This window comes from Lycorma delicatula, chromosome 4 (genome assembly GCF_047948215.1).
Source record: "Lycorma delicatula isolate Av1 chromosome 4, ASM4794821v1, whole genome shotgun sequence".
Lineage (NCBI taxonomy): Eukaryota > Metazoa > Arthropoda > Insecta > Hemiptera > Fulgoridae > Lycorma > Lycorma delicatula.
In genome coordinates this window covers 12,448,191-12,464,658 of record NC_134458.1, presented here as the reverse complement: position 1 = coordinate 12,464,658, position 16,468 = coordinate 12,448,191, and the positions used below count along the sequence as shown (strand labels likewise).

At 30.0% G+C, this 16,468-nt stretch overlaps 1 protein-coding gene across 7 annotated transcripts in view; it reads right to left on the bottom strand.

The window, feature by feature from the left end:
• The window catches only part of Alas (5-aminolevulinate synthase), an 81,131-nt gene that overhangs the window by 49,860 nt on the left and 14,803 nt on the right, over positions 1-16,468 (bottom strand). For 2 of the 7 annotated variants that reach the window (XM_075362335.1, XM_075362329.1), the window contains exons 2-4: positions 12,532-12,601; positions 9,615-9,890; positions 1,837-1,938 (exon numbers count right to left, since the gene is read on the bottom strand). In XM_075362335.1, coding sequence (XP_075218450.1) covers positions 1,837-1,938; positions 9,615-9,890; positions 12,532-12,601 — 448 coding nt within the window. Of the gene's footprint in view, positions 1-1,836; positions 1,939-9,614; positions 9,891-10,545; positions 10,565-12,531; positions 12,602-13,151; positions 13,219-13,480; positions 13,516-16,468 lie in introns of those variants that run through there. The other 5 variants (XM_075362332.1, XM_075362333.1, XM_075362330.1 and 2 more) reach the window with 5 other exon arrangements.

Genomic DNA, 16,468 nt, shown 5'->3' with positions numbered 1-16,468 from the left:
TTTTAAAATTAATAATATATTAAATATCATCGAACTCTACTGATGACCTATATAGAAGTAATTTTAAATTAAGGTCTGTTTTGAAATACATATAATATTATTGAAGCAAATAAAGTATATATTTAAATTATTTAGTTATATAATAATAATTTTTACCTGTTTTTTGTGACATCTTTTATCAGAAACTCATGTGTATATAATTTTTAAGCACTTTTAAAAATCCATTAAAGGCATATTTTTGATTAAAATCATCAGCTAATACTTTTTTTATATAATTATTAAAAATGTTTAATAGGTTACAGGGTAAGTTGCTCTTTTAATAATAAAATCATTAAAATTAACCTATAAATGATAATTAACCTACCCAGTTATTTCATATACAATGATTACTATGTTAAATTTATATGTCAAGGCAATAGTCAAAGTTCATCACTTCTATAACTATTTAAATAAGCAGTGGAATAACAAATAATTTACAAAAAAATATTACTTCATTAATAAAGTTTTTTTTAGATTTTTTATCCATTAACAATTTTATGTATTTTTCCAACATTTTCATGGCAGATAAATATAGCCAATTGTTTTCCAAATCTCTGTAATGCTGACAGTATATTTTTATAAAACTAACATTTTTTGATAATTACAATCATTTAATGATGTATGTATACTTTATTTCTTTACATAATTCTTTTATTTTTGTTGAGTTAAGGTGGGAAAACTAATTTTTTGTGTATTTAAAAGCGAGTTAATTAAACTTGATTTCTGCTAAAAATACCATAAAAAACTATTTAAATTATTTAATATATGCATACATCTTAATTTAAAGATAGTACACACTCTATCTTTTTGATTATAAATATCAGTATAAACAAGCCATCAAAGAGAGTAATTAAACAAAGTCACTTTCAACTGTCTCAATATTACAAATAATTGTTATGAATGGAAACAATAATAGTTATGAAAAATGGATGTAATTTAGGTATTCATTATGTATAAGTTGACACTAATTGTAGTACTAAACAGTAAAACAAGGATATTTAATTTTTTTTAAATCCTTAGACCTAAGGATATACAATATCCTGTCACTATTTTCATCTGTCCACTTTTTCCAATCTTTATAATTTTCAAACCTCTGCAATGCATTCAATGTTTGAAACAAGGAAAATGGTGGTAATTACTTATTTCAAGATAGATATAAAGAATGATGAAAGATTTCTCAATGAAATCATTGCAACCTTCAAACATAGTTTGATTTATTGTGTACAATCAAGTGTCAACATGCAATAAACAGACAGACATAGTAAACAGCATCTTGTATCTAATTTGTGAACCGCTTGTGAAAGTCATTTTTAATTTCACAAAAGTACCCACACTGACAATAATTTCATAATCAATAAATTATCCTTTATTACCTTCAGGGAACACATTTTTCTTTTTTTTTTTATAAATTTGTGAAATTTATAAACCTGTAATCTTCTTGAGTAAATTGGTTTTCATCACCAATAACCAAATTACTGCTTGAACTTCACATCTAATGGAATTATTTATTTTAGCCCTTATCACGAACTAAATATGCACAATATTTAAGAATAATAAGACTTTATGAGCACATATAACTACCGATACAAACAAATATATTATTTCAACCAAGAATAAATTCAACAGATCTTGCTTAAAAAATTCCACTTAATATAAAATAAATAAAACTGTAAAAACATTTAAAGAAAGTTATTCTAAAAGCTGAATTTCTATGAAGAAGGTGCTGTTAAATATTCACTAAATAGTCAGTAAATTAAGAAAAAGGATTAGGATAGGAAAATAATGATAGCTTCCCACCACCTTGATTATCCTTGACAAGTTCATCTTCCACACAAGAATCTTCATGAGAGCGAGTGCAAGCAGCAGGCTTATCGATGACACAACCTTCCATCTTCGTTCCTGTTAATGATACTATTATTATCAACAAATGTAAATAATAAATCACTCAATCATCAGGATTTTGTCAATCAGTTTAAAAATCTAAATATCAACAACTATCTTAAAAATTTATTAGAACTTCACAAGTTAGTAAATGCATTTAATAAAAAAAGAAAAAATTAATAGGATGGTTAAAATTTCCAGGAAAATAACCTGAGTCATGGCTCCCCTGAACCTCTATCTCCTGACTCCTTTGAAACCTCCAACTCCAAATAGCAAGAATACCTCATAGAAGTCACCGTGCTAAATTAAAAAATTATTTTTGATTCAATCAATTCCAAGTTATTAACTCAAACTGATATCATCACAAATGCACATACATATGAAAGAATAGAATTTACCCCTTGATTTTCCATTTATTGTCATTTCACAATCTCCTGAGTTCAAAAATCCAGAAAAGTGAAGGGTGACTTTTGGCACAGTTACCATCCTCTCCCCATGTTATAGTATAACTATACTACAACTCCCAGGAAAGAAAAAAATTCCATCAAATAAAAGAAAGCAAAATAAGAAAAAAGAAAAGCAGAAGCAACATACAAATACATACATTTTTAATTTAATCTGACCTGACGTTGCAGAACTGCCTTCATGCAACATTTAAATACCATAGAATCCTGGCCAATTGCAAAGAAACAAACATGCAGGCATCCACACAAACTCAACATGCACGCGTGCGCGCACACACACACACGCACACACTCACTAACTCACACACACACACACACACACACACACACACACTCACTCACTCACTCACTCACTCACTCACTCACTCACTCACTCACTCACTCACTCACTCACTCACTCACTCACTCACTCACTCACTCTCACTCACTCACTCACTCACTCTCACTCACACACACACACACACACATAGATATTAAAATAGATATGTAGATAGGCAAAAATTGTCTACTTTTTAAATAGGTAATTGTTACACACTAAAACAGTGAAAAAGTAAACATAGTTACAAAGTAATTCCTGACAATTTGAGAAGTTAAATACCAATTATTTATAATGAGTAAAACTACAATACAAGATGGAAAAAAGGGGTTGTATTCCTTAACAGACATTACCATGCTGTTTTAAATGTGAACTCCTACGGAGCAAAATTTAAAAATTATAACATTCATTATGATTAATTACAAACTGTACATAAGGACAAATTTTTTTGTAATATCATATTTAGGCCCCAGGGGACTAACAAAGACCTTAGGTTTACATAAATTTTCTAAAAATCACTTTTTCTTGTTAAACAATCCTTATCTGTAATATAAGACTTTGTTTTAAACTACACATGTTTCATACATTAATAATTACACACACAAACTGACAAAACTAGTAAAAGAGAAGGTGAGAATATCTAATTCAGAAAAAAATACTTTTAACAATTACTTGTGGTCAATGTAGGTAGATCATACTTTCTCATTATCCATGACTTTTCCATTATTATTAATGTGTTCTTCCCAAGGGTTACCTGAGTTTCAGTTAAATGTCAATCAAACCTGCACTATGGATTTTGAAGCCTACTGCATGCCTATTTATGAAGCATTGTGGGAGTAGTTCTACCATAGAACACTATTTCATTCTGACCCATTGTAAGATGTTTCCATTCTGACGGCTGTATAAAAAGTCCACCCAAAGAACCCCAATTATTTTAGTAGTGGCTGAGGTGCTTACGAGATAAAAATATGGTCATAGGCAATCGAACAGTATTATAGTGTTATATACAGGACTGTTTCTTAACAGAAAGGAAGTGACAAATATATCTAACATATTACCATAATCATATATTATAGTCATATATTTAAATCATCATATATTATCATTTTGCTATTGGACTTTATTTAGCTGATCAGCATCCTTGATGCTTCAAAATGAAGTTTATTTAATTTGGATTGGTAATTCTCAAGCCAATTGAAACAATAATTTAATACAGGACTAGTAACAATATACGCCAAACTGCTAGAGAGAGAGAGAGAGAGAGAGAGAGAGAGAGAGAGAGAGAGAGAGAGAGAGAGAGAGAGTAATAATCAACTGTAATAATATAAGGCCCTGAAAAAGAACAAGAACAATCCAACATTCAAAGTTAGTTGTTTGAACATCTACTAAACTCTGATTCCTATAGATCACTTAGTTAAGAATGCTAAGGGTAGTTCACAGTATACCACTGGAAGCATTTTTTAGTGGCTAACGATCATAGCATTCAATGCCATATCTATAATCTGTCTTAGCCTCCTACTACTAGAAGTATTAACTAAATACTTAACGTGAGTAGTACACAACACCAATTTCTTTGCAGTTAGGTAGTTCAATTCCTTTGATTAGTTAGGTCCTTTCAGTCTTACTTAAGACTCAGTGAGATGTGTTTTGTTTTGAGTTCATTAAATAGTAGTACACTGAAGGGAATATCACTTGTGGCATTCATATCGGTGGCATCCTGGCCGAGGTGGACTGGAATATCTCAAAAGCCGAGGTTTCAAAGATGACCTCCAGTAAAGCCCATAAGGGCTCGGAACAGAGAGGCTGGCAAAGGGTGTTTTCCCCTACGAGGGTCACAAGGAGTATACATCACCAGAGCAGCAACAAACTGAGTAAGGGAGTTAGTGCCTAGATTTTATGTTGTAATGGCACATCTAAACAGCTTACATTTCTTGTGTTATGAAAGTAATTTTCTATATCAAAAACTTTGCCTCTTTAATACAGGTAAATTTTAACACATGCTATACATGTATAAATGTTATACTATAAGGTTTCTCTAATAAAAAAGTAAAGAAAATTAAAATGCTAGGACAAACCAGAAAAATATATTACTGTTAGAAGGAAACAAACCTAATCTCATGATATAGTTATTTGCAACTGATTACAGAATTGATTTTATCAAGAAGTTTCTATTATTTTGTGATAAGATTCTACAAAATAATAAAAATAGTTACGTAGACAAGATTAATTATAAAATTTATATACTTATTAATAGGTAAAAGAAAGAAACAAAGTAGACAATTCATTTGTAAAAGTTAAAAATTTTTAATAGTTTGTTGGAAAAAAAAAATAATATAAGTCAAATGTAATTCACATGATACTTTTACATTTTATAAATTAGATGAAAATTTTTTTAATATGATTAAAATCCCAAGATTATTAAGTAAAACCTTAATGATATTTTAAATGTAAACTGTTTCATAGAAAGACTATTAATTTTAAATACAAAATAGAATATGCACTCAGAACAATATAAAATGTCTAATACTCATAGGAGCAACACAAAACTTTCCAAAGTAGTTTTGTATTTTGCACGACATGCAAAAAAATTTTTATAAATTATACATGTTTTTTTATATTTAAGAAGAATTAGAAAGCCTAGTTTAACAGGCATTTCAGCCATTAAATTTATTGTGCAGTTACTGGATAACGAACAGGCCCCAGACAATTCTAAGCAGCTTGACTCCAACAGATCACACAATATTCACTGGACTTAAACACTAAATCTTGTTTCACGAAACCATGCAGCAGATACAAATATGAATTCAGAATGTATGAGTAATATCTCAGTAGTTTAGGCTGAGTCATTCTGTTACTCTCATGTGTAAGTGCAGTTATTGCTTTATGCATATAATAATACTGTAAGGCTTATTACTTGTCTGGTACCATAGCATGCTGATAATAAGTAATTAAAAATTTTGTCAAATCTTTGTTACTGTTGTTTAATAACGAAATATTATTCAGTTCAGTGAAAGTATTTTAACCAAAGTTACTGTTACTCTGTACAGTACAATACAGTTTTATAGTTCATTTTTATAACAGTTTTATACAATGTTATTTTCATTAATTTTAATTTACCCTGTGTTTTTGTACCAATTGGATTTTAACAATGACTGATTCTGTTGTAAAATATAAACCAACAAACACTTAAGTAACTAAAAAAAAAAAAAAAAAATTTGCAGCAATGTATATAACTTAAAAGCAAGATAACCCTGAAACTGCAAAGACATTGCTCAGAAAGCAAGTAGTGTAACAGGTATTAGCAAAAGAATAATTTTTAATATACTTAGTAGGTCTGAAAAGTTCCTGAACTAAATTTCTGTAGTCCATACAAGTAGTGCCATCTCTCAGACAACCAAGGAACTATGTATTATGATGTCTGGCAAGTGTGTGTACAAAATTTCATCATGTTTTGTCACTCCAGTCTCGAGTTATATTTGGCCACGTACGTTGTGTTCACGTGACCTTGTGCAAGCTCGCGACATGAAACAGAGAAGCATGATAAAATTTTGTGTTCGACTTCAGAAATCTTTCATTGAAACTTATTCTATGATATAGCAAGCATTTGGTGATGAAGCCGCATCTCGTACTGCAACATACATGTGGTGGAAGCGGTTTAAAGACAGTAGAGTCATTGGGGATGAAAGACGAATGAAGCGGGAGGCCATCAACAGCTGTTCACGATAAAAGAATTGTTAAAGTGCATTCGCTCCTGCTCGAACAACCTCATCTTACCTTTTGGGCCATAGTAGAGGAGCAGAACATAGATAAAGACACAGTATGTACAATTCTAACAGAAAAAATGAACCTCTGAAAGGTGTGCCTCTCGTTTCATTCCACACTTCTTGACTGAAGAACAAAAACATTAGAACATAAAGAACAAGTCTTTATTGCATTCAGGACTTTTTTGAAACTGTCGACAGCAATCCGAATTTTTTGCCAACAATTGTAACTGGGGATGAAAGTGAGGTGCTTCATGTTTGATCTGCAAACGAAGCATCAATCTGCTGCTTGGTTGAGTTCTGCAGCACAAAGACTGGTGACTGTCAGGCAGCAAAAATCAAGAGTGAAAACGATATTGATTGCATTCTTCAACTCAAAGGGCCTGATTCATCATCAATTAGTCCCAACTGGTCAAACCGTGAACTCTAAATTCTATTTGGAAGTAATGAAATGCCTGATGCGTCGCATTTGTCAAATCTGGTCTGAGTACCAGGATCCAGGCAGTTGGACTCTCTTGCACGACAATGTCCCAGCACACACGGCAACAGTTTTAACACGTTATTATGCCACAAATCAAATCACTGCCTTATCCCATCCGCCCTATTCACCTGACTTGGCTCCAGCAGACTATTTTCTGTTCCAGCAGACTGTTTCTGTTCTATTTTCTGTTGTTATTGTCTTCAACTCAAGTTGAAGATGAAAGGCTGCATTTTAGACGACATTCCAGCCATCCAAGGGCTTGCACTGAGCAGTTGAAGGCAATCCCACAAAGTGATTTCTCCAGAGCATCTGACAGGCTCTACCAATGCTGCAACAAGTATATTAATACAGAAGGGTTCTGTATAAAGGGCTGAAGTGAGTAAATTCATTTATCTTTAAATCTGTATTTTTATTTAATTTAGATAGGGAACTTTTCAAATATACTGTGTAATAAACACAAAATTGATGTTAAACATGTTTGTCCTAAAATGACTTGAAAGTGCCAAAAAAAGATTCATTTGTTTTTTTCAATAACGAGTTTCCTAACTTGAGCAAAATATTAAATGCTATGAATGCAGATTCTGAACTGCTAAATTTTTCTGGAAATACATTATATCATGTTTCAAAATCAGTGAATTTTCATTTCACATCCAGAAAAAATAATTCTTTATTGATTGAGCACAAAGATATATTTCACAGTGTAGGAAATATTTAAGAGAAATTAGGCAAATTCATGAAAAGGATAAATTATCTAAATGATAACTTGAGTTAAAACAGGGTATGTACAGGAAACGGTATGAGTGGATAAAGAAATAAAGAGCGCAAAAGATGCTTTTATGAAAGCTTTATCAACTAGGGGTGAAAACCCCAGCTGGAAAACTTAAACGATTAATAGTAACACACATAACAAATGAAAATGGGTTTATGAATCCAGATCTTCCCAAGAGTATCACAATGAAATGTATGTTAACAATTTTACACAGTAATTTAAAAAACTTGCCAAAATTGTTGCTGAAGAATCTGTGAAAGTAATAGATAATGCGCCATATCATTGCCTGAAAAGTGAAAAATTCCAAACACTTTGACCTGAAAATCAGAAACTGCAGAATCACTAAAATTGAAAAAATCATGTACACCGAACACATGTTAAAAGTAAAAATTATAAGATTAGTAAAATCAGTTAAACAAAAATATATTCATTATTAAGTAGATGAAATAGCAATATTAAAAAACTTCTTGTCTTGTCTTGTTGCGTATTCCTCCATATTATCGCTATTTTAATCAGATAGAATTGATATGAGCACAAGTCAAAGGCTACAACGTAAGTAATAACACAACACTTAAGTTAAGTGATGTAAAAATCTGTTGATAGATATTAATAGAGTAGATGCAAATGATTGGAAAAATTGTATTCAACAAGTAATAAACAAAGAAAAAGAAGCACGGGAAACGACAGTTTGTATGAAAATATTGTGACAAATTTGGGAAACAATGAAAATAGTTAAACAGACAGCAGCTTATCGGCTATTGAAGAAATACATTGAGGTAACAAATATTTTTTTTCCGTTTTACTTGACAAAATTTTAATACAGCAGTAACTACTTTTTTAAAGCAGCAGCAGTAACATACTTTCTTAAAATGTTTATTTTTAAGGTAAATAAATCATTTTATCACAATATTCTAATTTTTTTATTACAAGCTATTTTTATTTCATTTTTATGTTACAAGTAAAGAGAAGTTTTTTCTCAGATGTATTGCACTAAATTAAATTAAATCAGAATTATCATACAGTTATGTTTTGGTTTGCTGCATGGTTTTGTGAGACAAGGTTTAGTTGATAATAGTGTCCTCATTTTGAGAATGCTAATATCCCCAAAATGGGCTTGCCAGAACTCTGATCTATATCCACAAAAATCAAACTGGAGAATAACAGATCAAGGTTAGGGAAAAGGGTAAGTGCAGCACAAAACAAACAATCCACCCAGTTAAGAGTTTCAAGGCCTCTTCCAGGTATTGTATGCAAGCAAACCTATTCACAACCTTGTAGATCATCACATTTTTAAACAGAACATTCAACAATGGATTTGCACTGATAACCTTTAACATATGCTCCAAAAAAACTGGTTTAGCTCCAAAAATGTAATAAACACTCAGGACAGACTTACCCTTCCTAAAGTAACAGTCTTCCTTATCCCTACAATTGTATGACATATGGAAATATCTGGCTAAACTAGAAACTGTTCTTCTAGGAACTGGAAGAGAAACTTGCATGTGTTCTGTTTCTATATCAACCACAATCGTAAATGATGTTATAAGATACCCACTTTGCAATTCCACCACTGATTAAATGTTCATAAATGACTGGCAGAGATAAATAACAAAAATATAATTAAGTACTGATTTTATGGCTGAAAGATTGAAATCGAATACTGAAATAAAATTTTGGACAAAAAAAGGCAGATTTTTTTGTGGAATAGTCCTGTTTAAATAAAGAAATATACTTCATTCATTTACCAGGATCTGGAATGATTCTGTATTAGAATACCTTGTACTAACAATTCTGGGTACAACTGACTTATGAATGCATTGAAACTGCTGAACTAAATTTTTAATTCTTATTTAATTAATCAGAAAATACATGGATTACGTAACAAAAATGAAAATCAACTTACCGGAAGATTCAGGAGATAGCTGTATAACATCTTCTTGAGATTCAATGCTCAACTCCTTAACAGCTGGTTTAACTTCAGATAAGAAAGGGCATTTATTAACTGGTGAAACATTATTGTTATCAGCTGGTTCAGAATCAGTAAACCCAGTGCTAACTAAACGTGACATCATTGGACAATGCTGAACATAATTTTTTATCAAACTAGTCCCATAGTTTCGAATGTAAGCACTTGAAAGACGATTCAAAAATGGACAAGGCATCTTTTCAAGCAAATTTCCTGTTAACAAAAAAGGGAAAAATAAGTTGAAATAAAAAATTTTTAATTAAGAAACTATGAATTTATAACTAAAACCTTAACAAAGACAATGTACATAAATCAATAATTACAATATAAAAATGTACAGGAATAATACAAATGCATTTATGAGGTCTGGAGGTGTACAGTGTCAATTGTGCCAAGTCACACAGTATCGTGGATATATATTAAGGTTTCTTTACATTAGTAAGGTTAATTAATCTAAAATATGGTATAACATAATAAGAAGCATATTTCAATTTATCGTGGTAGTAAAAAATTTCTTAACATAATATTGATTACAATTAAAGCTGACCAGATTATATATTATCAGCAATTAAAACACACAATATGCAAAATTTCATATCACTACACCAGTACTATTAACCTTTATTTACTGGTTTGTCATAAATGCATGTACACATATGTACATGCATTAATTATTGTTAATTATTGGTGCACCTTTCACCTTTCAAGAAAAAACTAACAAAATTGCCCAATTTAGTATGTAATGCAACATTGTAGTTATTTTGTACACTCCTAAATCGTGTTCATATGCTTCCCTGATTTCTACTTTTATAAAATTATTATAGATCAGTGCGATGATATAAGATTTAAACTTTATAACAAAACTTACTTTAAAAATAACTAGCTTTCTAAATGTATTAAAAACTTTCATTCCAGAAGAGTTTTTTTTCAATGATGCAATTTCTCAGCGCTGTTTCATCTGTTATAGTTGCAGATTTTTCTTAATAACATTCATCTCAAGCAATTAGGAAATATGCTAATTATGTACTCAAAAGCATGTCTGATCTGTAAAATTTAGTAAAAAATTGCTTTTGTAAAATTTGATATATTTTTTAATTTTATACTGTAGAAGCATGTTGAGTTCGACTATATCTTACAAGTAAAGTTTGCATGTTACAGTTAATATCATAATACATATCCACTTTCTAAAATATGACTTGCTAAGGTTAATTCTAATGTTGTGAGCAGAGATTTTACGTGGTTTTTTTTCTATTAAAGAGTGAATGTACATCCATTTTACCCAATTTAGTACGTAATGCTGTAGTTTATTTTGTTCACTCCTGAATCGTTGTGTTCATAAAGGATACTTTCAAAAAAGATCACATGACATATTTCTGTAAAAAAAAATTGATCAACTTAATAATGATTGGTTTTCTCCCAAAGAGCATTCAAACAAGCTTCCAGAGCATTTCAGTTTAGTTTCAAAAATAATATAATCAAATTTATATTCATCTAAAATTTCAATGTCACATTCTTTGAAATACACATTCTGATACAAAATGCACATTATAAAAAAATAATAATAATAAATCACTAGAAATTTAATAATTAATCAATTACATCACGAGGGTGTTTTGATAAAGAAGTAAATAAATTTCAAATTTTTATCTCCACCTGTTTTTTTTTTAAGATGATTAAAGTAGAAACATCAAGAAAAAGTTTTAAAAAAACTGTAACATTTTCATAACTACATTAATGTTAAACTAAGACTGAAAAATTAAAGTAACTTAACCCTCAGACTACCAAGCTTTGATTTCTATGGAGGGGAGGGGTCCTAGAGCCTGCAACAGTCAAGCTTCATTGATACCAATAAAACATAAACTAACCTAATTATGACACTAATTTATAAAACTAACATAGTTTAATCTAAATATTACTAAAAACTCCCTTTTCGGGGCTTACATAATTACAATTACTAGAGTTTACTTTTAAAAAAAGTTTTTATTATTAAAGACATTGTTTTTTACTAGAGTTTACTTAAAAAAGGTTTTTACTTTATGTATTTATTTTTAAAGACATTGTTTTGTAAATTGAAGCACATTCATTCCAAGTCACTTGAGGGAACACAATGGGTGCATTTTACTACAGTTTCTGAATGTTTCTTGCACACATGTCTGTTGCAGGAATGACAATATTGAAATTGTCTTGTTCACATTATCCTTTGCTTTTTTATGCTTCCTTTGTGCATATATAACACTGACCTCTACTCCTGGGCAGTTATAAATAAAAAAATATTATTTGTACAAAGTTAAAAATTAGTTTTTAAAGAAATAATCCTCGTGAATGAAGTAAAATAACTAGCGTTTTAATACAAGTTAACATTCTTATGCCTAAAAAATTGTCACACTGATTACCAATGGGGGGGATTCCAAGAGCCCGCTTGTGACTTTTCTATCTGTCACACGTAAAAATGTGCATTTTTCATATCTTTTTTTACCTTTTCCGCAAAAGAGAACTGTTTTTGACACACAGCTTAGAAGAAATGATTTTAAAACAAGCGGCTCCTGTAAAATTGATAAAACTGTAAGGTGCAGGCAGTTGGAACCCCCTTGGTAGTCTAAGGGTTAATCATTATTTTACTGGCAAAAATGACATTAAATTAAAGAAAATAAAATTGTTAACAATTTTCATAAGGAATTTTTTTTAAATATCAACATGGCCTCCATCTCCCTTGAGCACACAGTTTTTTTGTAATTTAATCCCAAAGGATGCCACCAAGTAATTCACCTAATTAATTGATTTAAGTTAAGTTTCATTGTGATTAGCTTAATTTTAAGATAATTATCAAATTTTACATTAAATCTCTACAAACTACCTGATTCAGATGTTCCAGTAAGCTGTCTTAAATTTAAAACAGAGTTTACTTGACCACAGCAATGTCTGACCTAAAATAAGACAAAAATAATTTATATTACTATATTCAAAATAATCTTTGAACAACTAAGTCTATACAATACTCTCAGAGTTATGTAACTGTGAGATTATGCTGATTTCATGTACTGATGAATCGTATGTATATAAACACAACCTAACCACACATAACCTAGGTTCACTTCGTTCACTAACCTTATCAATTAATGTTACATGTACAACTTATTAATAACAAAGGTTAAATACAATAATAGCAAAAACAATGTATTTTTTGCCCCCGAGAAAAACAGTGTAAATCGAGAGCCAATTAATACACAAGTAACAAATTTTACACCAGACTTTAATTCAAGAGATGTGCTGAATGCATCGTAGAAAGTAACAAATATTAAAAGAAAAGATTTTTCAAAACTTAATTTAAGAATTGCTAAAATAGTTAAAAATTAACATAATTTTTTGCATAAATGCATATTATTACTGCATAACTCGATATTAAAAAATCTGTAATGTAATTCAAAAACCATTAATCATTGCACATTAATGAAAACATAACAATATTTAATTTACATTTTCAATTTTATATATATTACTGAATCAACACAATAAAAATTTGCCAGTTCATATTAACAAATTCCTAAATTAAACTATAAAAATCCTGTTAACAGATACAGGTATTAACAATAAACACATGACGATAGGATATAGGTCAAGAAGGTCACTACAATAACCTCAAACTTTTATTACATACTGTTTCAACCTTAATTTAAAATCCAGTGAAAAAAATTTACAATCCAAAAATACCAGCACATATTTTAGATACTTAATACAAATAAAAAAGGCAACACTCAATTGTTCAAAAAGAAAATATGTTAATGACAAACGCGTAAGTTACTTACTTAGAAACAGACACCCAAGTGACGGTTTTCTTCAGCTGGGGAAAAAAAATTACATTAGGGAAGATATGTAAAGGTTAATTATTAAACAACCGACAGAATCACAAATTAAAAATAGGTGAATTTTTTTGTAAAACAAGGTAATATAAGAAAATTAATTTGCAAAGTTTATATATTTGAAAAAAAATGTCTGCTTTAGTTCCTTTTCATACGTTGGTGAACTTGTAGTATTTTTCAAAGCGTTTTACGTAACATTCTAATAAAGCATTTTTTTTACTTTGAGTTATGCAATGCTTGTAAGCACTGCACAACTCTTCCAAAATACTACAAAGTATTTTTTTTTTTTTTGGCTTTATCGTACTAAAAGTATCGAAGAACTTGTTACGTTGGCTGACGTGTTATGACTTTTTAATTACAAATATTGAGATCATAATCATAAATATTCTATTGGTCGAAAATGAAAAAAAATTTAAACGCTGCAGGAAATATCGCCACGCACTAGCATTATCTTGAAACTACCTTTCTTTCATTAATTTGACCCTTTCATTCAAAAATGTTGAATCTGGCTGCAACAATTTTTTGATTACTAGACTTTCTCTCCAATAAATTGAAGGAAAATCAAATAAAATTACTTTATCTGTTTACACTTACTCCACTTTACACACATATGAATGGCATAAAAATAATAAAATTCTAAAAATACTTTTTTCATATCATTACTTAATTTGTATGACTAAAGTTAAACAGTAATCGTAAACGAGGTTCTTTGTTTTTACTTCAGCTAAAAAATGATTGGAGGATAAAGTAAGACTACTCTTGACTTATTTTGCTATCATTATGAAGAGAGTAATAGAGTTAATCAGCCACGGTATAACATAACTAATAAAACAAAGTAGTAACTATTTCATTCTCATGAGAAATGATAACATAAATCTCTTTGAATTCTACTTTACTTAAAAATAATTGGACTTGCTGGAGATATTTCCTGAAACGCGAAAATTTTAAACATTCTAAACAATAATCAAACAGTAATAGAGAAAACAGTGTTCTACTAGTGGTCGCCATGAAGGATGGCGCTTGTGTTTAAACTTTTGTATCTTGGTTAAACAAAAAAATCGCACAATAAAAATGAAGGTATCGTTGGAAACTGCAAATATTTTTGCGCTAACTGGATTTGGCCGATTTTAGTTACCGTCATTCGTTTGAAAATTAGGTGGGTGAAAAACGGAAAATTCACGATTTTTTGCACTTTTTTTGAGAACGTCAACTTTGAATTACTATAAAATCAAAACCGATCGAGATAAAAGTTTTCTTCTTCTGGAGGTAAATTAAAAGATTGTTTCTCAATAATTATAATTCAAATTAATCAAAAACATCTATTATTTAAGCGTGCAGAGGGTTTTTTACGACAACCTTATCTTTAGTTTCAATGAATATTTTTCGGGAAAAAACACATAGTTGTAATCCTTGAAACAATTTAAATAAGATGTGGTATTTTGAAAATAAAGTATTTAATATTAAGCTTTTAACTAAGGTGAGAAAAGTATGAAACGATCATTCAAAATGTACAGTCGCAATTACCGGCAGTAGTTGAGCGTGCATTATACATACCAGCGACTCGCAGACATGATTAATATTGTCTTTCACACAGTTTTATCAGATTAAGTTATAATTCGTTAATATTATAAATTATAATTTTTTTTAAATATTACAAATGTTAATACTGCTAATATCATTAATTTGATCGGTTTTGATTTTATAGTAATTCAAAGTTGGCGTTCTAAAAAATAGTGCAAAAAATCGTGAATTTTTCGATTTTCATGCCCTAATTTTCAAACGAATGACGGTAACTAAAATCAGCCGAATCCAATTAGCGCAAAACTAATTGCAGTTTTCGACAATACCTTCATTTTCACTGTGCGATTTTTTTTTTAACTGAGATACAATAGTTTAAACACAAGCGCGATCTTTCACGGCGACCACTATTGTTGGTATGCACTAAACATATGCAATAGGAAGGATTCTAAACAAAATTCTTTCATAAATGTTAGAATGTTTCCATATAAGATCACTATGTTTGACTATGCATTATTTTCATTCTTTTCACAGCATTAATTTTTTTTTCATGACTGAAAGGTGTCATACCTACTTCTACAGCAAAACTAGAGTACGTTTTTCTCTGGAGAGTTATGCTGCTCCTGAATCGGATGCTGGAATAATCAAATAATTGTTGAAACATCTGCTGTTAAAATAACCTTGCACTTTGTCCTAACTTTTCTATTGTTCAACCTTTCTTTTATTTTCCCCGTGTAGAATATAAAATGACATAAAAAACTGGTTTTGCCAGCAACTTTAACTTGTACTTATGTTTCCGGTTTTCTAGTTTTATGTATTTTCCCAGTAATTAATTACTTTCATTATATTGGTTTTTATAATGTATTAAAAGTATATTAATCTAATAAATATCTTGAGATCCAATTAAGAAAGATGCCTGAAATTGTGATTTTTCTTGCCTTTCCACAGTTCAATGTATCTCAATCTTGTTATCAAAATCAGTTTATTTTAATTAAATGATTTTTTTTTTAAATAATGGAATTACTTTTTTGATGAGGTTTTAAAAAACCATTAAATAGATAAACCTGATCTTCGGTCCTGCCTTTTTCCAGAGTCTATGAGCACCATATCACAAGAATCCCAAATACCATAGTTGTGACTTCAGATGGAACTACATATATTTTAACTTTCTTTGGTGCACTTTCACATGCTCCCAGCCACTATTTGGATTGCTCATCAGTCTCTGACATGTAATGTAAATCCACTTTTCATCTGCTCTTATAAAATGTTGAAGAAATTCATCGGAATCACATTTAAATAAATCTAAACACCCTTGAGAAGTGTTCAGTCCAATTCGTTTTTGGTTGACTGTTAACAAACGCGGCACCCATCGTGCGGGAAGTTTTTTCATACCCAAAACATTGTGTAAAATGTAGC